A 24392-nucleotide genomic window follows, 5' to 3' on the forward strand; every position below is an offset into this window, starting at 1 on the left:
TGCCTGTTTGTGCCATGGAATACTGACTGGCAATGTCTCACATCTCTGCTGCCCTAAGGAACCCACAGGGGCTTCCCTCCTCAGCTCAGATCTCTCCCTCTCTCATTCTCCCTCTCTTCCTCACCCCTTTCCATCTTCTTAAGAGACTGCAGACACACACACACACAGAGAGAGAGAGAGAGAGAGAGAGAGAGAGAGAGAGAGAGAGAGAGAGAGAGAGAGAGAGAGAGAGAGAGAGAAATAAAAGCAACACTGTTGTTTGGAAGTAAGGTGCTCTGTCGCGAAAGAGCGGCTGTGATGGAGAGTCCTCTTCCTTTCGCATGAGATTCAGGGAAGCAGCAGTGGGTTACGGATAAGGAGAGAGAGAGACAGGCAGGCAGGCAGGCAGGCAGGCAGGCAGGCAGACAGACAGACAGACAGACAGACAGACAGACAGACAGACAGACAGACAGACAGACAGACAGACAGACAGACAGACAGACAGACAGACAGACAGACAGACAGACAGACAGACAGACAGACAGACAGACAGACAGACAGACAGACAGACAGACAGACAGACAGACAGACAGACAGACAGACAGTAGCTAGAAGGATGGTTGGATGAAGAAAAAGGATGAAGAAAAAGAGGAAAAAAGAGAAGAGAGGATGGGGTGATGGAGGGATACAGACAGACGGAGTATAACAGAGGTGTCTTACCCAGTGCTTTGAGAAGTTCATCAAAATTCTCACTGCTTTTCATCTTCCAGGTGCCGGCAAAGTTAGGCATGACTGCAGAGGTCTGAATAATACCAGGCAAAGACCCTGGACCGCTCTCTCTGCTCTCTGTACTTCCTTCTCAATCTCTCTCTCTGTCTGTCTGTCTATATGTTTGTCTCTCTCCCCTCCTTACCTCCCTCCCTCCTCTGTCTCTTTCTCACTCTTACACTTTCTCTCACAACCCTCCTCTTTCTTTTCCTGTCTATCTGTATATCTCTCGTTCCCTCAGTCTGTCCGTCTCCTCTCTGCACTGGTGTTCAAACTTCTTATTTCACACTATTATACCACTTGTCTCTTCCTGGGGCTTCTCTCTCTCCCTCTCTCTCTCTCTTGATTCACTGTGCAAGCTGCTGATGTGTGTGTCTGTGTATGCGCGTGCGTGTGTGTGTGTGTGTGTGTGTGTGTGTGTGTGTGTGTGTGTGTGTGTGTGTGTGTGTGTGTGTGTGTGTGAAATGCACTATAGTCTTTAGGATGAGGGTGGGATCCCTCCCACTCAATGCCCTGTCCCATTAATCCAGCAGAAAAAACATGTTTTCTCATTATTTGTGTGCAGCGATTTGTTTTGTCATGCAAAATCGTTGAGAGCTTATGTGGCAACACGATAACACGTATTTTTGAACAATGACTTGAGTAATAGTTTAAAGAGTTAATATTGCCATAGTTTGTAACTTTGTAGAGAGGAATCACACCATTGTATAAAACTTGCATAAACAATTACCATGCCGATTTAGTTTAGTTCAGTCTCATTACTTTTTATTAAAAAAAAAGGAAATAACTAAAAGAATCAGATAGCTACAGATAGTTTTCATATAATGCTGTCTGCATAAACCATTCATTATACAGGTCCCTATGGGTGCGTTCGGAAAATGCGCACAGGGAATGTGGTCAGTTTGTTGAGTATACCTCATACTAAGCAATTAAAGTATGAGGTATAAAGTACAGCAGCCTTGTGTTCATAAAACAGAAAGATTGGGTATTGGGTAAGACTGACGTTATGTATCTTTCAGGACCTTTCACTGCTTTGTCTCAACCATTACTCAATGACTCTGGTCTCAGCCACCGCGGTGGATATTTTGACATTCCGTTTTTATTTATTGTTAATGTTGCCACTACTGTTGGAGCAGCCATAAACTACACAGGTTCATCTAGATGTTCTGGGCGTCTTGGTAATGTTAGTGTTAGTAAAAAGCAGGTAAAAGAGTAACGTTTGAGGCAGACTAACATCAGTCACTCTGCCGTTCACTGTAGTAGAAGAGGTGCGCCTGGTGAGGGCTTAAACCGGACCCGCAGCTTCGTCGAGACCCGCAGCTTCGTTCGTCGAGCACCTGATGAAGCTCACGGCGAAACGTGTTGTGCTAATAAATAAGTTGATGCAGTAAGTTGTCTGTCTCTGTTCCCTGGAGTGTTCAGTCCCTTCCTTGGAAGGCTTTTTCCCTTTTTTAAGTCTATGCCTGCTAACTAGACTTTGTCCTTTGTTTTCTCTCAAATTAAACAAGGGACTCCTGCACATCCAAAAAAAATAAACTTATTATTTCAGAAAGAGAAATAAACCTGGGGACTGCACAGTGCACACTCATATATTATTCAGTGCAATTTTTTCTTTCAGAAGTTGTTTTAACTTCAAATTCAAACTAACTATTCCTTTCTGATTATAAAGGTTGCATCTGCTTCTGGGAAGCTATAGTTCAGAATCAGATACTCCTGTGTTTGGTATACGATTCCTCTCAGATTCTGTGTGTCTGCTTCTGGCACCCATCCAGCTCTAGGACATGTACTTTGTGGTGAAATGATGATCTGTGGGATGCCCTCCATCAACTCATCCCTCCCTTTGTTTCAATGCATCTGTGTGGGTTTTCCCATTCTGCTTCAGAATCATAACCGCAAACAGCAACAACAACGACCAAGTATGAGGTTTGTGAGGTTCATGAGGTTCAAGGCATTTGTATTTTGGCACATGGTGGAGTGCACGTGACAACTGACAACCCAGCATTAAACAACAGAGGACTATCAACAACGTAAATGAACATACAGGACTCGCATATAGAACACAATGCAATGTGGAATGCACGTTACACGGTTGACTGATTGGTAAGTAAAACTGGGAGGCAGTTTGTCCTAGTGGTTCCCAAACTTTTTAGCTCAAGACCCAAAAGAGACATTTTCTGACGGGGTATTTACTCGCGACCCATAAAAATGTATCTAAGACACAAGTCCCATTACCGTTTGGAAAACAGTGTCCTATAGTGGTTAGTATGACTACATACAGGTCTTGGGTTTGCAGCAGTGTCACTGTCTTTAAACCAATCTGGACGGGAACCCCTTTTGGTGTTTTAAGCATTATGTTATACTTTAGCTATTGAAAAATAGCAGATCTACAAGCTCATAGCGCGGCACAGAGTGCCGTGCTACGAGCTTGTAGGTCTGCTATTTTATTTTTTCATCTTGAAAATGTGTCTCAAATCTTTGAATGTATATTCTTTCAGAGCGAACATCTTTAACTCAAATCTTTGCTTCTGAGAGGTTCCTGGAACAACATATTTTCAGATGGGGGTCGGTGGCCAATTACATATAATTTTTGGGGTCCTTGACATGAAATATTGAGCACCACTCATATAGAAGCATAGGTATTTCGGAAAACTCTCAGGATTTAGAAGATCTTTTTTTAAGTTTAAAGGTTTAAAGAACCTCTCTCCCTGTTCCAGTAGCTGCAGATAAGAGCATCGGCTGAATGCCTAAAATATCAATGTAAAGCAGTTTTAGAAGGGGAAGGGAAATGACCCTGAAACTCCAGAGAGGTGGCTCATTGAATGTTCCCTTGTTTACCCCTGAAGCAGGATAACTCCTGAGAACTTGTATGTAAATTGTGTATCTGCGATATTGTGTTGTGGGTTTATGGGGTTCATTTACTTGGTCACTGCATTCCTTTGTGTCTTGTTTTGCAGTCAACCATGACCAAAAACACATAAAAGGATTTCATGTGTGCCCGGGGGCAAGATACTACTGTTGTAGCAAAGAAATTCTCTCGAAGTTACTCTACTTCTCACTACAAGATTTACACAGAAATAGCCTACTTATTTTCAGTTTTCAGTTTTCTTGTATTTAAGAATTTGAGAAGAGCTACAGTATACCAAAATGCTTATGTCTCACATGAAATCACTACCTTCGACTTGAAGATGAGAGAAGCTGTACATTTTTGTGTCAGTTAGGTTTCAGCTCGTAGATATTTTCACAGAATGTTCACATATGACATGCCCAGCGTAGGAATGCTAGGGTTCATGTGACCGCTAGCATTTATTGCTAAATTATGATATAATTCACGCCAGCATTTTTCCCTGTTCACCTCTTATTTTGAAGAGCCAAACATCTAGGCCGGATGTTGTGATCTTATGTTGTGTGTGACGATGCAACATCATTCCATTTCCATGTTTACCGCAGGTCACATCATCGGCTCTGGGCCGTGGAATAAACCAATAGACCAAAAATGCCATCTGGGACAAGGAATAGGAGATACAGGCGATTTAAAGAAACAGATAGAATGGGTGATTATGGCCACAATTATCTTAATGGCACGATCCTGTGTTATTGACAGCACCAACTAGCAACCTGAAACTGACGTGAGTAGTATTATGACTTGATCAATCGAAAGCACTATAAAAGCCCAATTGCCGTAGAGCTACGCCAATGGCGTTGAGCCTAGCATTGATTAATTGGCTTTAATTGACGTAGATTAATGGCAATGGCGTGAAGTGGGTAAAGGAAGGACTAATGGGAGATCGGACCAATACTATGTTACCGCTTTCTTTGTGGTCTTTGTTCCTAATACCATTCAGAATCGACAGACAACGGGAGAAAGAGAGAGAGAGAGAAACACTAGTTTGTGGTTCTTCTTCATCTTGTTGACAAGACTGAAAGACTCTTAATCAATTTTCTTTCTTCTTAAGAACCATCTAACATTAATAATTAATACCATATACCACACCAGCCCTCAGAAGTTGTTCGTTGAGTATTTTCTTTCTTCCTGGGACGAGAGGCTTTGATTTTGACTGAGAGTGACAGATCAGAGCAAAGGTTCTGATCCTCGCCAAACAACGCTATAAGCCCAGTGGGACGCACAGCGAACTGAAACTGTCTGATGGTTCAAATGGTTTGACACGGATTCTCAAGGTTCAAAGGCACTATGGCCTGTCATACTGAAACCCAGACTCACTGCGGAGGAGGAGTTATGGTGAGATGAGATGAGATACTTCCAAATGTTCGAATACACAACAACCGAGAATGATGGGGTTAGATATGAACAGACCTACAGTAGTTCTCTGCTAAATCACCACTAATCTTTGCACTGCGTTTTCCAAAGATGGTAATACAAACTTGCAAATGTCTTTGTTACTTACAGTATATAGAGAGAGGTGTAGAGTGATGTTGATAAACTGACCAAATACCAGACAGACAGAAAAACAGAGAGTTGGAAATAACTTTGAATTTTGCCCAAAGAACATCGCCTTAAAGTTGCATTGCAGCCAGTTAAAACAGAAGCTGTGCCTGTACTTTCAACATACTTCAGCTAATGCACTGTGCCAGCTGCTTTACACACTGCCTGCATTTCCCCCAATGGACCATTATGAGTCATTAGTCTGAGAGGACATCATTATGATGACCAGTGAAGGGAGTGAATGGAACCAGGGACCGGTTCCTGAAATACAGAGAGAGAGTCCTAGACACACACACACACACACACACACACACACACACACACACACACACACACACACACACACACACACACACACACACACACACACACACACAAGAAGAAAGAACAGGAGTGAATCGTAATGTATCTGAAGCAAATATACTGAATGAACATAATATAATTTGGACTCATGCCAGTGTCCTCTGATGGTAGAAGTGTACCTTACAGAACTACGGCCTGGGTCTGTCATCCGTCCAATGAGTCTATTCAGTGAGCAATCCAGCCTGCTCATGAATTTGAATGTCAGGTTCCTCAACAGAGCCATGAATGTAGTGAGACCCAATGAAGAGAAAAGCCCACTGGCTCTAGTGCTCCTAGGTTTTTTTCATTCGAAGACAGTCATTATAGGCTACTTGCAGTTTGCGTAAGCTCTCTTTCTTATACTTCACCCACAGTGGAGCTATGTAGAGAGGGGTGCAATAAGCTCTAAAGAGGTTTACCTTAACATCCGTAGTACAATGGTGAAATTTATGGACCAACATGTTGGCTTGTACATATAGCATTCTCCTCTGTCTAAACATGTCCTCGTCATCCTCTAAGTCTAAGGTATCTGTTATGATATGCCCAAGATATTTTGTAATTTTGGACACACCCATAATTTGACCAGACAGATGAAAGGAATGAATTATAGATGAATTATAGTTTAGTTATGCATTGAAGAACCTTGTCCATTGTACACATTAACATCTGCTGTTTTTATCCCAAATTCTGTGTTTTGAATCTTTAGTCTTTATATTTAGATATGTCCTGTTGAGATGTATACAACATAATATTATAGTATTAGTACTAATCCTTCTATTGCGATTCCATCCGCAAGTTACCCGCACAAGTACTTAGCCGATCTGCCCTTTCTGCCACGCGGAGACAGCGTTTTTAAACAGTTCTTTTTTCCCCAGAGTGACAAACTTCGGAGAAGCTACTTTGTCGTCTCCGTGTGTACAGCGAATGCCGCCTATTTGCTGAAACGGTGACGCCATAGTCCCCTCGCCCCCTCCAAACTAACCTCAAGTCACCAGGCTATTTGCTGAAACGGTGACGCCATAGTCCCCTCGCCCCCTCCAAACTAACCTCAAGTCACCAGGCTTTCCACCTCCACTACAACAGATGGCTGATCATCAGCCGGCTTTTTACAGCAACATGATGCGTTCTGTTTTACTTAAAATGATGCAGGTTTATGACGAGCCTTTCATAACCGCATGTGTACTTTATATGTGAATGAATGGTGTTGTTTGACCTGTAAAGGGAAGCCTTTAATATTGTTTGTGCATTTGTTCATGAAGTGCTAAATGGTTTATTTCAACACATCAACTTACATAATTTATATTATATTTTATATTTGCACATAATGTAAATCTCTTCTCCGAAAATAGCCGATCTGCAGCCCGTGAGCTTGTAGTTGAGCTATCTTCGGAGAACAGATATAAATTATGGTGATTACCAATCTGGAAAGACAAGAAAAAACGGATGATCTACATTATTGTTACTATAATGGTGTAGTGTAGAATAGATTAGTATATAGGCTATTATATCTAAGATAGGCAGCACGCGACCACGGCTGTCTGTCCGTCCCTCTCACAGGCAGGTCTTTCCTGCGCAGTGCACAGCACGCATTAGCCGGGGAGCCACAGGCCCAAAAGCTCAACGGTTAAGGATTAACCTGTGATTTCATGCCGTACTTTTAATTTGTGTTTTTTCTATTCATTTGGTCATTAAGGTCCACAGAATGAGAGACTGCTGGAAACATCGCGAAAAAAGGTTATGGCCAGTTTTTGTATACCATAGACAACCAATATAAGGCAACATTTTCCAAATTCCATCATGCTTTAAGTAGCATGTGACAATTGTGACATGTCAAACTAGTCTAGGGGGTTTTCCTGATCCTGAATCCATTCCAAGTATTAGTTTTGCACGAAAAACACTCCTTGGCCTAAATTCGCCCATAGCCACTTGCCAAAATGTGCCCAAATGTGCGGACCTCATCACATTTATGCTGACCTCATCACATGTGATGACGACTATGGCCGTTTTTAGGCCAAGGAGTGTTTTTCGTGTAAAACTAATGCTTGGAATGGATTCAGAATCATGAAAACCCCCTAGTTTGACATGTCACAATTGTCACATGCTACTTCAAGCATGATGGAATTTACGTGATGTTTCCGGCAGAGCAGGCCTCTCATTATGTGGACCTTAATGACCAAATGAATAGAAAAAGCACAAATAAAAAGTACGGCATGACATCACTTGTCCTGTCCAATTTTGGGCCTGTGGCTTCCCGGCTACATGGACCTCGTCTTCTTGGGTGGAAATTAAACATTCTGAAGGTGCTATCCATGCTTCAACTTGCTCTCTAAATAAATTATATACTTTGCACGCAAGCAGCCAAAATGTCACGGAAAAGCCTTTGTGTAACTTCAAAACGGCTTTGCATGGAGAGACCCCAGGTAGGATAAACACATCGTTTACTGTCCATATTCCTCTATAAACGGCCTGTTATCACTTTCTAATTCCTCTTGTTATACTTTGTATAGTAGCCTATGTGCAATTTCTCTTGTTAACTAGCTGCAGATTAGGCAAAATGTTTAGCGCTCATTTTTCATGCACAAGGCAGCAGGTAGAATCAATCTATTAACGAGCAATTATCTGGCGTTCAGCGGTGTTGCGCACCGAATATATTCAATCTCCAAAGTCAAACTACTAAATTCACAATGCATCATGCCGCCCCTCGTTGTGAGCTTTAAGATCTGCAAACTATGAATCTCATGCTTATGTATACTTTGTAGCCTACTTATTAGTTATGAGAATATTAGTAGGTCTATGTAAAATCATTAAAATTGTAATGATTTGTAATGAAAAGAAAGAAAAACATCAGCTACAGTTGATTATGCCCAGTAGCCTACTGAATGATTATGCCACAATGCCACATATGCATTTTACAGGCGCAAATACTTCTGCGTATGCGTTTGCGTAATTAAACAATCCCGGCAGTCACGGTATATGTCATATTATAGGCTACTATAAAGAGCGGAAGTGTCATATTCAAATCATCGGAAGCTTTAAGTCCATGACCCACCTAATTCCAACACATGCTAGGGGATGACTCAGGGTGGAATATCAATGGGATTGGTATTTAAAGACAGAGTGCCGTGATACAAGAGAGAGAGAGAGAGAATAGGCCTACATAGACACAACACAGCCTACATTGCCAGTTTTGCCACCATGCCAGCCAGTCATGAACCAACAGCCACCCTGTCACAACTCCTAGCCTCGGTCCCAGTCTTACTTCCCAGGCTTCAAGAACCACATACACATACTGTTACAACTCACACCTTCAACGGCAGATAAAACACAAACTGTAGATTCAGCATTCAATTCCAGAGCCAGAAACAGTTACTGAACATGTTTCATTGCCACCCAGTCATTGGGTCCTAAAATGACACACACACACACACACACACACACACACACACACACACACACACACACACACACACACACACACACACACACACACACACACACACACACACACACACACACACACACACACACACACACACACACACACACACACACACACACACACACACACACACACACACACACCTCCACCAGGGCAGGTCAGGTTGTGGCCTCCTGGTGGCGCTATAATAGGCCAATGTGAAAAGGGTGCCATTTCTTCTTGCTCCTTGGATGACAATTGGATGATTTTAGGCATTTTGTTCCAATGTGAAAAGGGTGGGATAAATTCCTCAGCCTATAGTCCGGCAGCCGAGGTGGACGGTTGGGAAATTTGGTATATAGTCTTTTTTATTGGTCTAAAATATTGTCTATATACTGTACATACATTCATGAATCCACTTGCTGAGCGGCTGAAAGTATTGGGCAAATTTTTATAGGGGTTTCTTGTGACCCTACCATTAACATCCTACGGCAGGCAAAATGTAAAATAATGTCAAACCAGGGATTTTCATGATTCTGAATCCATATCCAAGCATTAGTTTTGCACAAAATACACTCCTTGGACTAAAAATAAGCTATATAAAAAGACTATATACCAAATTTCCCACTTTAAACAAAAGAAGCCTGTCGGCTGCTGGACTACTAGCCCTGGTCCAGTGCTTACAGCGAGTCTCTCTCTGACGCCCTGTGGAAGTCCCTTCCGCAGCCCTCTAGCGATTTTCTCACTCCCGTGCGAGTGTTTACAATTCCCAGCAAATAAACAAAACGACGTAACTACCGGTACTCACCGAAACAAAGCCTGCTAGACCTTGGTAAAAGTCTATTCTCGGAGCTTCTCTCTAAAATGCACTATTTTAATCATTAAATAAAATGAATCCAACCAGATCGGCACAGGCAAAACCCGGAAATGCCATAGTATAAGAAATGACTCTTCCCGGTAAATTTAGGGTACATTGCGTTATTAAAATGGCAGAAAGTGCAGAGAAGCTGGGGACCTGAGATGCTTCCCAGCTTCGAGAATAGACTTTTACCAAGGTCTAGCAGGCTTTGTGTCGGTGAGTAGTTACGTCGTTTTGTTTATTTTCTGGGAATTGTAAACACTCGCACGGGAGTGAGAAAAAGGGCTGCGGAAGGGACTTCCACAGGGCGTCAGAGAGAGACTCGCTGTAAGCAGCACTGGACCAGGGCTACCGGACTACTAGTATGAAAGTCTGTGAAAGATTTCACGTAAATTGCACGCTGCGTTCATGATTTGAGGCTTCTTGTTCAAAACGGGCCAATCCTGCAAATTTGAAAGCCAATGTTAGCCAATTAGGATGGAATATGAAATATCAGACAGATCCGTCTTGGACACATGACTAGAGATACTGTATAACGATTTGCGGGATTTTTGGACAGAATCTGGAGGAGTGATATCAAAAGGTTTTACAAAAGTCGGCCTCCTGGTGGCGCTATAACAGGCCATTCTGGAAAATTTGGGGCAGAGATTCAGTGCATGGAGTGTGTGTGTGCAGAATTTGGGTTAACGGTGCCGGAGATTAGCTGTACACAGACGGACGGACGGACTGGTGGAGACAAAAATATATAAATATATAAATATTCCTACCTGACTTCATCAGTTGTGTTATGCCAGGGTCAAATTGTGGAACCCATGGATCCAGTCATCTTCATCTTCCATACATCTGGCTATAGCTGGCCAGTACTTTCCTCCCAGCATCAATGGCACCGACCAGCCTCATTCTCCTGGCTGCCTGCCATCTTCTCACTCAGCCTTTTGTACTGCACAAGCATTCTGGTGTAGTGCAGTGGTCAGGGATTTAGGGCAGGCCCTAGGGTCCAGCATGTCACAGGAGAATGGACTCAGTGCTGAGAAGAGGCTGAGCTTGGGGGTCATCGTCACCCTGGCTTATTGTTGTGTACCTGTGGACAACACGAGCCAGGTGGAGCTGAGAGAGACCATTTAAAGGACAACTTTAGTTTTTTTCAACAAAGGTTTATGTTTTAGGTTGTTATTAGAGAAACTAAAAGGTGAGTGTTCATTTTCTTTCATTTGCTGCTTTCTTTCGTTTTAGGGATTTTAGCAGTTTTTGACTTAGTCTAAAGACCCTCGAAATAAATTCATGTAACATGTGCAATTCAGGTTGTAACACTTCAATATTACTTTCAATTAAAGAATGAAGTTTCATTCAAGGATTTGGTGCTGAGTGACATCCCAAAGTACCAAACAAAACATTGTGTGTATTATTATGGCTGCACACAGCACACTCAATCACACTCACAGACAGTGACACACGTTAATGCTTACTCACCTGCAGAATATGCGACCAAGCAGTTTGTTATGAAGATTAATTAACTTCTCTTTCAAGTGTCACACACTTGCAACTAAGCAGTTTTCGCTTCCTACTAACAGTAACCAGACAGAGTAGACTACTTCCATGAGGTAAACTACATTAGGCCTACTAAGTTGTTTATTTTATTTCCCCCTTTTTTACTACCAAAACATAAGGAGCTCTAGCCCATTATGTGCCCTCAGTCCCTATGTCGGGACTGATAGCACATGGTGCTAAAAGGAGAAGCTCGTGTCTGTCAGTTTGCAGCAGGCCAGGTGTGTGTGTGTGTGTGTGTGTGTGTGTGTGTGTGTGTGTGTGTGTGTGTGTGTGTGTGGGCCGTGCGGAGTGGGGGGAGGGGGCGTGGGTTAAACGCTTGTAGCCTGCTCGCAGGGACAGATAGTGTATGTGTAGTGTCTTCTCTACTAGGATCTAATGTTTGGCATTGTATATGTACCGTATTTTAATTGGGACCGTACTCAGTAATTCACAGAACATCCGTTAGTTGGCAGTAATGCACGTAATGCAATGATCTATCTAACTATGACGAAGAAGAAAGCGGAAGTGACGCGTTGTAGTTGTCATGGCGGCTCAGATGTAAACGAGCACATTTATTCCTACATTTTACGTGGATTATTTGATGTAATGTAAGTAACATTATATTTTGTCTCTAACTGTTATCTGCAACCTGTCATTATGACTAGCCTCGGATATTCAGACGGGATCGGTTTAATGTATTTTATTTACTATGTGAACTGTGAAGCTTGAAAAGCATGCTAATGCTGCTGCTGTTTTGATACCATTGTTGACAAATTCGTAGTTATATTTGTGGGGCTTTATTGTGAACCAAAACATCCCAACCAAAGATGTTTTTTTTTCTTTATTTCTTTTCTTATTAGTTTACTAATAATAAATGTAATGTTTACACTTGTTCTATACATTCGTCCCCGGCGTTTTTTCATTCATTTGTGGGAAGCTAAATTAAATTGTCGCTCCAGATTGTCTCGCACAGTAAACGTACGTGGTGCTGTCAGTGGAACCTATTCTGTATAACAACATTTTTATGTTTAATTTTTTTAGGTTATAGAAGTAACAGCTTTCAGGATCAACAATGAGCACTCAGGTAAATGTGTGTGTGTGTGTGTGTGTGTGTGTGTGTGTGTGTGTGTGTGTGTGTGTGTGTGTGTGTGTGTGTGTGTCTTTTATGCTATTAAAGTAGTCTGACATCTGACAGGTACATTGCACTTTTGTCATTTCAGTACAGCATTCTGTTCAAGCAAGAGCATGGTGAGTATATACATATTGATCAACATGTATTTATATTGTTTATGTATCAAATAAATAGCCATTTCTATGCAAGTTGTTTTAGTGGTGACACTCTGCTGAGATATCCCAATATCATTATGTGGTTAGGCATGGCATAAGAAAATAAACCCTCTATGGATTAACATTTTCAGAGAGACATTTCAAAGCAAGAAAACTAAAAAACGAGTTGAAATTGTGGGAAAGTGTTGGGGCGAGTCAGACAGACAGACAGACACTTTGTTTTGTCCAACAGCTCCAGAGACCAAGAGTCAAGCTTGGTCCCTGTTATCCCTAGAACGGCTCTTGTTGTTTCATACAGTATGTACAGTATTTCACATACAGAGCCATAGAACCATCTGCTTAACTTCTGTTCGGGTTACAAATTGGCGGCCTAAATGTGATAAATGCTCCGTTTGTACTCACCCATTAAATAATTCCAAAGACTTGGAGTGAAATATGGTCCTCTAGTTTTATATCCATGTGAAAGTTCTGGCACAAAACGTGTATTTAGTCAATTATCTCCACTTTTTCAAGAGATGCACACGGACGTCTTTCTCTCCGGGCGAGGGGGGGCCGGAATGATCGATGAACTGATTTTACGAATACATCCTGTTTACCGCAGACGTCATCAACAATTGACCAGGGAAACACAAAAGTTTGGGTCACACAATTGGCAGGTGGTGTGATTAACTACCCAGCACCTATCGCAAGGCGATAATTGACTAAATACACGTTTTGTGCCAGAACTTTCACATGGATATAAAACTAGAGGACCATATTTCACTCCACGTCTTTGGAATTATTTAATGGGTGAGTACAAACGGAGCATTTATCACATTTAGGCCGCCAATTTGTAACCCGAACAGAAGTTAAGCAGACGGTTCTATGGCTCTGTATGTGAAATACTGTACATACTGTATGAAACAACAAGAGCCGTTCTAGGGCTAGGTCCCTGTCACCTGCCTGCTTGCTTAATTAGTCTGGCTGTGTCCCTCTGTCTGGCGTTCCCTCCCCAACACACCACAGCATAGAAAAGAACGCTGGAGACCACCGACTGATAAAACATCTGCAGGAGCTTCCTGCAGATGTTGAAAGAGGCCAGTGTCCTCAGGCAATACATCCTACTCTGACCCTTCTTATACAGACAGTTTGTGTTAACTGACCACTGATTGTGTAGTCTCAATGGCATTGTTTTAATTCCTTGCCAGGCTGCTCAAATATCGCCACTTGTGTTTTTTCACAGCATTGCTGTCAGGAGGAAACCACCTAACTCAATTTTTTACTTTTATATTTTTTAAAGTCACAACACCAACTTTGTTGCTTTTTTTTCAAAATGTGTTTTCTTCATTTCCTGAAAAGAATATATTTTTATGAGCATTTTGGAGTTACCGTGGGTGGTTTTTCTGACAGCAGAGATAATATGGTTTAACATGTGTATTTGTTTGTCCTCTCAGCTCACGATGACGCCATCTGGACAGCAGCGTGGGGAAAGAGCGAAGCTGATGCCTCAGAAACCATCGTCACTGGTTCATTAGACGACATGGTCAAAGTCTGGAAATGGTACATCTGTTTAGTGGAGTGGATTATTGGCATTATAATAATAATAATAATAATGAGTTTTATTTATATTGCACTTTTCATTCACAAGGAATCTCAGAGTGCTACAAGGTTAAAAACATATGATCTATCATAAAAGGTAAAAAACAGGGTTAACAAAAACAGTGCAAAGTGACAGTTCAGCACAAAAAGGCCTTCCGAAACAGGAAGGTTTTCAGGCCTGTTTTAAAACATTCCACAGTCTGCGGCACTCTCAGGTCCATGGGGAGGCTATTCCATAGAAGTGGTGCTGCTGAGCAAAAGGCCCGGTCCCCCATGGTGCGGAGTTTGGTGTCAGGAACATGGAGTAGTAGTTTGTTTGCAGATCTGAGGGTGCGGGTGGAGGATGTTTTTGGAGGGGTGATTAGTTCCTGTAGGTAAGGTGGGGCATGTCCGTTTATGCAGTTGAATGTTATCAGCAGAACCTTGTAATCGATCCTGGCTGTAACGGGGAGCCAGTGCAGTGTGAAGAGGATGGGTGTGATATGGTCATGTTTGCGGACTCTCATTAGGACCCTGGCAGCGCTGTTCTGTATGTACTGCAGCTTTTGTAGATGTTTGCCAGGAGTCCCAATGAAGAGGGCGTTGCAGTAGTCCAGTCTAGAGGAGATAAAGGCATGGACGAGCTTCTCTGCATCTGACTGGGTTAGAAGGGGGCGGAGTTTGGAGATGTTTTTGAGATGGTAGAATGCGGTTCTGCATAGATGTTTTATGTGGTCACTGAATGTCAGGTGAGGATCAAACTTGACACCCAGGTTTGTGACTGAGGAGGAGAAGGGGATAATCTGGCCGTCGAAGGTGAGATGGGACATGGGGCATGAAAGAATCTGGTGTGGTGTGCCAACAAGAAGGGCTTCAGTTTTGCTACTGTTTAACTGAAGGAAGTTGTTGCTCATCCATGCCTTTATCTCCCCAAGACCGGTGGTGAGACATGATATGGCTGCAGAGGGGTTGGGGGCAGTCTTAATGTACAGCTGGGTGTCATCAGCGTAACAGTGGAAGGAAAGTCCACGTCGGCTGATGACACGACCAAGGGGCAGTTATAGATTATTGTCATACACCTCTGTCATGCAGGTCTACACTGACTGGCATGAATAGTAAGAAAAGTCAAATTAAATAAACGCCCGTCCAAGCCTTGATGTGAAAGATATTTATTTCACATTTAATTCGTTTCAGCTTTTTGGGTCTTTATCAGCAAGGATCTCTCTGGAATTTGTTAACAAAAATGTAGTGCGAAGAGATGTTTAATTATTCAGTACATATTTCATTATTCATAGTTTTTCTTCCCTTTGCACCTTAAAATGTTCTGCTGTAGGTTTTTTGGCATCTAATCTTTGTAACCAAGTCCCTTAAATATATTTTTTTACCATATTTCTACTACAATTGGAGCCGTTCTTAAGGCCGTTCTTAAATAGTATATAGTATTACAGGTGTTCATCCTCAACACGGTGTTGCAAAGTCACACGTTAGTCTATATATATATATGTTAGTATTTCATGTAATTAAAGTAAATAAAAAGTTTTTTATTTACACTTTTGCTCACTGTACAATATGTGAACCTCAGATTCTCTGAACACAAATTCAAAAGGTTTCCAAAAAGGCATTATAATTGTTGAAAGTCAAATGCAGAATGTGCTCTCATCTATTGTATTATTTATTATAACAGCCTTTTCACACAGGACCACAGGAAGCTACATTCAAATGACTGAGCACATGTGCCCCTGCAGGTGTGATGAGAAACTGGAGCTCCAGTGGACTCTGGAGGGACACCAGCTGGGTGTGGTGTCTGTGGACATTAGCCACAATGGAGCCCTGGCTGCCTCCAGCTCTCTGGACTCTCACATCCGCCTCTGGGATCTGGAGTCAGGAAAACAGATCAAATCCATGGACGCAGGCCCGGGTAAGAGCAAGACAGACAGAGGCGGTGTGTGTGCATAGCTTATGAAGTCTTATCTGTATTCCTTGAACTTGAATTTATTAAATACTTGCCAATAATATAGTGGTTGCAACTGTATTAAAAATTTTCACGATTGTTAACACACGTTTTTCACAACCTAACGACATTCTCAACTGCACACACAAAAGGCTAAACCCTGACGCTCCTTTTCCGTGATGACTCTTTGCCATCAAATCTCTTAACTGGAAAATGGAACTCATGTTTTCATTTGGTACACACAGCCATATTTTCAAATGACACACATACATTGATTACACACAACTAAGCATTTGCTACACACTACCAAGCATTCACAGCACAATGAAGTGCAAAATTGAAAACACAATCATAGAAATGGAACACACATGAACTATGTGACTATGTAGAATGAGCCATTTCTCCTTTTGTAAAATGACTCCGTGTAGGCTTACTTTTTCATAGTCAAACACAAATGTGCACTTGTGCAGCCAAAAAAATATATATTATATTATTTATTTTGTGTGGAAAAACTGTAATTGATTGCCCCGTGGTGGGAGTTCTGCTCTGTATATGGTACATCTGTAGATAAAAGGACCCGGTGTTTCACCTACCGTATATGCATTATTGTGTGGGGGGGGCCCCACAAAATAATGCAAAAGACACGCAAAAGAATAATAGTAATAATTTAAAAGACAAATGTTTTCTGCACACACGTGCATGCATAATAGCTCCCCCCACACTATCAGCCTCTGGCTATGGGAAACACTGAGGACCACATTTTAGTTTTTTGGATTCACTTTCCAGGAGGAAACATCCTCTGCCTCCCCAGAGATGTGACATGATGTGCTGTGTGAACTCTGCCCTGCAGCCAGCTAAATGCCATGTCACCTTCCATTAGTCACAGGCTGTTACACCTGGTCCATCCTGGTAGCAGTGATGGTTCAAGTAGTGAGAGCAGCATCACATCTCATCTTGTTACAGTATATCATGGATAATATGACATTTGTTTTTTCACCTTTAAACCTGACATCCATATTCTGGGCAATGTCAAAGAAAACATGTCTTTCTTTTGAAATGGCAGATCCATTAGCCGATCATGATTCATTGTGAGCTTTAGGATTAGAGAGATGCTTGGTGTATATGCTAGAGTGACAGTCAGCTTAATGCTTCGTGTCTTTGCACACGAGTGTTGCTCGCCATCCTCCTGCACTGTGGATGTCTGCGTCATTGGATCCAACATACTGCGATAGCAACATGGAAGGGCTGTTGACACTTGACACGTTCTATAGGTCATGAACTGGAACTAAACCTCACAACGTTTAACCGTGTGTGTGTGTGTGTGTGTGTCTGTCTGTCTGTACACTATCCATCTATTTGTCGCCAAGCACTTTCCCTGACATGCACTTAACCTCCAGCTGACCTTACGTCATTCCACCTCCCTTACACTATTTCTTATTCAGACTTATTTTGATGGGTCAAAATTAAATACTGTATGCATCTTTATTTTATTTTTGCTTCTTTTTCTTTCTTTAGTTTTTTCATTTTTTACAGTTTCTACAAATTTATTAGATTTTTTTATTTTTAAATATTGAGCCGTGATGGAACACGTGAGCTTGTAGAGGCTTATTTTCACATAAAAAGGGCTTAAGTATTTTTGTAAGTTTGAGTCTGCTCTAACACAAACTGGACTGGATGTGCCCAGAGAACAATTCTAAATGTTAAATGTTGAATTTATATTGCACCTTTTATGTACAATGTGCATTACATTCACACACCCGATTGCAGAGGAAACCATGCAAGGCAACCTGCCTCACCCAGAGCAATTAGGGGTTAGGTATTGCTCAAGGACACTACGACTACGACATTGCTCATCAACACAGTGTTGATTTTAACTGCAAATTCTTTAGTTTTAGTCATGTCTAGTTTTAGTCGACTAAATATACAATTTTAGTTGACTAAATCTACAGTTGATTTTGACAACAAAACATTTTGGCAGATGGCATCATAATGGCTAAGATTATACATCTCATGATCGCATGCTGAAAATGGAAGATCTACAATACAAGCTCACAATCTTCAGAGCACAACACAATGGCTACGTTTACATGAAGGGTGATCATTCCGAATAAATACTTCAGAATAAAATACATCCGATGTAATGTTTTTTGCAGCGAGTTTACATGGGAAATGGTCATTCCGAATGAGTGTTTATATGGAGAAGTGATAGAAGACATGATACATGTTAATTCACGTGAAACTACGCCATCTGTTGGACACATAAAATATAGGCAGTTCATTCATTGTGACTTTGAGACGAAAGACGACACTTTGAAATCCCATCATTTCATTCCGCAGTAGTTTTGAGGCTGCTGCTTGGATAGGGACGGACATATTATGTTTACCGTCTTTTTTCCCCCACCTGGGCTCCCCTTCTCCGCTGGGAAGGTGATCATCTCGTTTTTATGTGTAGCCTACTTTATTATCTACAGCACGGCCAGGGCACGCAACACACTGATTATTATTGTATCGGGTCGCTCGTTATTTTTGAGAGAGAGAGAGAGAGTGTGAGAGAGAGACCGTTGAACACACACACACACAGACAAAATGCACGAAATAACGCGCTCTATGTGCCTTGGATATGAGGCTTATGAGCGCCTTGGAGTTGGAGCGCAATGGAAATGAGCATGCTCAGAAAGACCAGAATTAATTTACATCCGAAGCAGTGTATACATGAGTCCAATTTTCTTTCAATCACATTGAACATCGGAGTAATCCGGCCAGTGACATCGGAATGGTTTTTAGATCGCATCGAGCGTTTTCATTCGGATGTAAGTTTTTGTAGGTGTTTACATAACAACGTTTAATAAGATTGAACTTCTATTCGGAATGAAAAGGGGATTTAACTGCTCATGTAAACGTAGCCAATGACTTGTCTTATATTAGTTCTACTGGAACCCTTCTACACTAGTCCCTCCCTAACATTTTTGTTAGTTTCATTTGTTGACAAAATTGTCAATATATTTAGTCATATAGCTTAGTTTTAATTCAGTTTTTAATATGTAGTTTTTGTTGTTGAAAAAAGGCAGTAGAACATTTTTCGTCATGGTTTTAGTAGACAAAATGAACACTGCTTCAACACTGACCCGGGGATCAAACGTTTCAAGGGCTAGAGCGTGCCCGCTCTACCCCTTGAGCCACTGCCACCTCTAGAGTTCATTTATAGAAATACTTCTGAAATACACTTCTGCTGTGTTTTCCAGTTGATGCGTGGTCAGTCGCCTTCTCTCCAGACTCCAAGTACATCGCTACTGGCAGCCACCATGGGAAGGTCAACATCTTTGGAGTGGAGAGTGGCAAGAAGGAGTACTCGTTGGACACCAGAGGAAAATTTATCCTCAGTATTGCTTATGTAAGGAACAGTGGCGTAAAAAAGTACTAAAATGTTTTACTTAAGTAAAAGTATCAATAGTGCAATGTAGAAATACTCTACAGTAAAAGTCCGGAATTTTAAATTTACTTTAAAAGTACAAAGTTTTGGTATCAAAATGTACGTAAACTACCAAAAGTAGAAGGTATTCATTATGCATAATGTCCCCTTTCACAAGCTTTCAAATTTATAAATGTATAGAAATCTTTTGAAAATAGCAGATCTACAAGCTCTTCAAATTGTATAGTAGGCCTAGTAGTTACTACTAGTAGTAAAAGTAACAAAAGTTTTAAATAATTGTAGTGGAGTAAAAGTACAATATTTGCCTCTGTAGTAGTAGAATAGTAGTAGAAGTACTGGAAATTTGGAAATACTCCTGTAAAAAAGACCATTTCCTATTCGGGAAAGTCAGGACGTGAACCCCTTTTGGGGTATATAGGGGAAATCAGCCTCAGTCCTAAATGGGTTAAGTACATTACTTGAGTAATTTTATTTAGTTACTGCACACCACTGAAATATCACTTAATTCACTGTGTAGCATCTTAAGAAATGACAGTAAATACCAGTAAATTACATTGTGTTCCCCTGTCACACACACATTCATACACTAATTTCAGCTGAATTACTGTGTGTTAATTTGTTCCAGTAGTTTTCTGAGAAAATATAATTAGTTTTTAGTTTGGTTGGTCAATGAAACATAATGGTTTACATTAACTTCTGCCTCGGTGATATCAAGAAAATGGAGTGAATTGGTTAATGGCCATTTCTAGGAAGATGGGTTGGAATGATTGATTGTGGGAAATGACAAAATATATCAGTGGTGTTTTTCAAAATTAACTCAACATAAAGCAGGTCAACCTGAAATCACATTAATAATCTGAATAGATGTAGTTTCCCCACATGATGATACTTAGTGCAGCATTCATCAACAGAGCTGTGAGTGTTGTGCTGCTGTTGTATTTCAGAGTCCAGATGGGAAGTATCTGGCCAGCGGAGCCATCGATGGAATCATCAATATCTTTGACATTGCCACAGGGAAACTTCTGCACACGCTGGAAGGTATGTAGAAGCAGCCATGTTAATGAGGAATGTAGAAGACATCATCATCATCATACTATAATTCAGTCAATGTCTGTCTGAGTGTGTGTCTGTCTGTGTGTGTGTCTGTCTGTCTGTGTCAGAAACACCGCCGTAGCTCCTCACTGCCTGCACCAATCGCTCCCACTTTTCACACAGGCATTGACCATAATAATATGGAGGTCTTAACGAAGACCAATTTAACAAATTATAAATTAACAATGAATTTATTAGTGAATTAAAAATGTGAAAACGCACCCAGGGCGCAGGGCAAATATCTCACAACGGGTAGTGAGATATTTAAGACAACTAAAGACAACTTTAGTCATTTTGTAGATCCTCTCTTATCCGGAGTGACTTACAAAGTGCCAGCCGGAGTAAAGGACATGGTCAGCTGAGGAAGTGCTCAAAGGGAATTGGAGTGCTACAAAACGGGTACAGTTTGGGCTTCAAAGATAAATACATGCAGCATAATGTGGACGTCAAACCTGGTATCTAAGTAATATCATGTTACATCAACATAACCTAGTATTAAGACCTCACTGCTCAAAAGTTAAAACGCATCAAAAGGTGTTATTATTTTTATTATATTTATTTTAACATGTTTTATTCATAGCACATGTTTCAAAACAAGTGCTGTACACACATAATAACAGATTTTTTTTTAATAATTACATTTCTGGTCACAAGCCGACAACAGTAGATCACCTGTGGCAATCTGCGGCTGTTTGGGAAAAAGATCACTTACCAAAGTTACCATTGTGGTGCCCTTGAGTAAGGCTGTAGTTGTACTGGGCAAGTGGGCAGCTCCCATTGAATATATTTGTACAGTATTCAGCAGGTCGCAGTGAACAGTAGGATCCTAGTGTGAAACTATGATTGTACTGGACAGCTCCCAGTGGCCAACAGTAGAATACTGTGGTTGTACTGGCCCATGGATGTCTTCGGATTAAAACAAAGGTTGATAAATGTCCATTACGGTTGATAATAAACCATGTTTCTTCCGTGTGTGTGTGTGTGTGTGTGTGTGTGTGTGTGTGTGTGTGTGTGTGTGTTTTTCTGCAGGTCACGCTATGCCCATCAGGTCTCTGACCTTCTCTCCTGACTCCCAGCTCCTCGTCACGGCCTCAGACGATGGATACATCAAGATCTATGATGTGTGAGTTAAAATTCACTGGTCCTATACACATCAAGATGTATGTAGGAGCCTGCAAAACCATTGCGGCTCAAGAATCCACCACTCCTGAATGAAGTGTCTGGTGCTGGGAGTCTGGTGCAACGCACAGGTCCTAGCTGTACTCCTGGTGAGAGCAGGAGTGGACCTGATGAGACGTAGAAGGGGCCTGGACAGGAGTCAACCCACAGAGCCTAGTCCCTCCACATGCCTCTCATTCCCGGCATAGTAATTCCGGAGTGGTTCCAACGGATTGTGTGGCCCTGGTCTTTCCCTAGTGGGTCTAATCGAGGGTAGCTACTGGGACGTAAGTCGGGACTTGGTCACCCGAGTGAAGGATATGATGATTGCGAGGATCACTGAGGATACGTCCCAGTTGCATCCATGTGAATCCTGACGATGTCAAGTATTTTGTCGACGACCCAGAGTTTAACAAAAGATGGAGTAAATTGGGTAATGACTGACGAGACCCTGCATTTGATTCCATATCGGGAGCTCGGGCTTTGATCTCGAACGATTCCAATGAAACAATTTAGGAAAAAGGTAGTCACTCAGATCTTAGGAACTGATCAAAATAGAGATAACTAACTGTTCGCAACATAGAGGATACACATAACCCCCCCCCCCCCCACACACACACACTAGTCGGACAGTGTCAGACTTTCAGATATTTGTGTACCGTAATTATGTTCTTTTTGTTAATTGCGTCTTAATTTTGTTTGTAACACTGGGTGTATATAACAAAATCAAAACAATTGCAAGAAGATGTAATATGTTTACTGTCTGCAACATGAAATCTAATATGAAGTTGCAAAAGTATATAAAAACAAAAAGTAATGTTATTGTACATAAACTTTGTTTTGCAGGCAACATGCCAACCTGGCAGGTACGCTAAGTGGTCACGCCTCCTGGGTTCTTAACGTTGCCTTCTCCCCGGACAACACTCACTTTGTGTCCAGGTACAAACCAACTGGTCACAAAACACTAATGATGATAATGTCGACCACTGTCATGTTCAAAACCCTCATCTCCTATTGCTTCCTCTCCCCAGTTCATCAGATAAGAGTGTTAAGGTGTGGGATGCCAGCACCAGAACATGTGTCAACACTTTCTTCGACCATCAGGACCAGGTGAGATGCTTAAACCCATTAAGACCAGGAAAGCATCTGTGTCATTTTAGATTTGAGCTGAAAAGCATTATTTTATACTTTGAATATTCAAAAATAGCAGATATACAAGTTGATAACGCGTCACTCACTTTGTGCCACACTTTCTTTTTTTTTATCGTGAAAATGTGTGCACATCATTGAATATGTTTTAAGAGAATATTTGTTTAACTAAATCAAAAAATTGCTGTCAAAGTCAACACTTGTTCACTTCCTCTGCCCCTGCCTTGTCCAGGTGTGGAGTGTTAAATACAACAACACAGGGTCCAAGATCATTTCAGCTGGAGATGACCGAGCCATACACATCTACGACTGCCCCATGTGATACTACTGGGTCAACACAGGAACAACTCTTCTGGGATCACTGAGTGTAGATCAATTCAGGTTTTGGTTTGAGGATGTAAATGACTTGTATTATTTTTGCATGGCCTCTTGTGGTCAAATAAAAGTTTTTTTTGTAATTATTTTGCTCTTCTTGCATTTGTTGGAGTCTTTAAAATGCACCTCTCCCTTGAGCTAGTTGTCAGTGTTCAATATTAACAATCGTTGCTGTTGAGAGGAAACCACCTAACTCCATTTCTTAGGTTTATTGAACACCCTTTAAGGTCACATTCTCACCTAATACTTCGGTAGACTCATGCGTATGGGCGGAGATTTTGGGATTCTTGCATATTTAATTTGCTGCGGTTTGCCTTCACACTGTCATCCGTAGCAATTGGAAACGCAGCAGGGGGGGCCTTTATCAATGTGTTCCATTCATAAACCTAGCCTACAACACAGTGAAATCTATTGTGATAAAATTATACTCATAACGTGCATGTATCGTGCCGTCTGGGACTGGACCCCCCCTCTCTCTCTCTCTCTCTCTCTATACGCACGCAGCCACAGTGCCCCACACTGTTCTATTGGGCATGCAGGCACAGCGCTGAGCGCACTGATATAAAGACAGCAGCGCAAAATGTTTACACGTTTATTGAGATGAAAGTTCCAGTCCCCACAGTGACAGCACTCCATGTTTACGGCACGCACAGACAGACAGAATATTCTGTAGGCTATAATACTATTACACTGCACTGCAGTGTTTGTGTTTTCTTAAGCAATTGATTAATGTACTCGTCCTCATTTCGATCAGGGCTTCAGTCTCCTCATTCGACCACGTCTATCCACGGTAACGGGACATCTTTGCGCTGCGTAAAATATGGTTTCTCCGTCTCCAACTGTGTTCAGCTCCTCACCCGCTACATTGTTTGCTTCATTTCCTTTATATACTGCGGATTGCATTCACACCTGCACCGAATCGTAATCAAGTGCGATTGGAAGCGAAGCGAAACCCCCGTTTTTGCTCGGAGTATAATGCGGTTTTTTCATACGCATTATGATTCGAATGAGCCTTCACACCTGCCAAACGAAGCGCACTTTCTGACAATGCGCAGCAGA

The 24392-nt window shown here is 41.6% G+C and overlaps 2 protein-coding genes across 2 annotated transcripts in view; one reads left to right on the forward strand and one right to left on the reverse strand.

Moving 5' to 3' along the window:
- Positions 1-971, reverse strand: part of crabp1a (cellular retinoic acid binding protein 1a) — a 37884-nt gene extending 36913 nt beyond the window's left edge. Inside the window, exon 1 of the mRNA XM_083763149.1 lies at positions 700-971. Coding sequence (XP_083619275.1) covers positions 700-769 — 70 coding nt within the window. The 5' untranslated portion in view covers positions 770-971. The remainder of the gene's footprint in view (positions 1-699) is intronic.
- A 10895-nt stretch (positions 972-11866) lies between these two features.
- On the forward strand, positions 11867-23416 carry skic8 (SKI8 subunit of superkiller complex). The gene is made up of 11 exons (XM_083763206.1): positions 11867-11942; positions 12376-12418; positions 12555-12582; positions 14055-14160; positions 15924-16096; positions 19372-19520; positions 20504-20597; positions 21681-21774; positions 22656-22748; positions 22841-22919; positions 23191-23416. The coding sequence occupies exons 2-11, from the start codon at positions 12407-12409 to the stop codon at positions 23278-23280; spliced, it is 918 nt and encodes a 305-aa protein (XP_083619332.1). The 5' UTR covers positions 11867-11942; positions 12376-12406; the 3' UTR covers positions 23281-23416.
- The last annotated feature ends 976 nt before the right edge of the window (positions 23417-24392 follow it).

Source organism: Protomyctophum parallelum (genome assembly GCF_964188405.1).
Source record: "Protomyctophum parallelum genome assembly, chromosome: 4".
Classification (NCBI taxonomy): domain Eukaryota; kingdom Metazoa; phylum Chordata; class Actinopteri; order Myctophiformes; family Myctophidae; genus Protomyctophum; species Protomyctophum parallelum.

Coding starts and splice junctions, on each gene's coding strand:
- skic8 (XM_083763206.1), top strand. Junction 21,775..22,655: donor TACATCAAGATCTATGATGT/GTGAGTTAAAAT, acceptor TTTGTTTTGCAG/GCAACATGCCAACCTGGCAG. Junction 22,749..22,840: donor AACACTCACTTTGTGTCCAG/GTACAAACCAAC, acceptor TCCTCTCCCCAG/TTCATCAGATAAGAGTGTTA.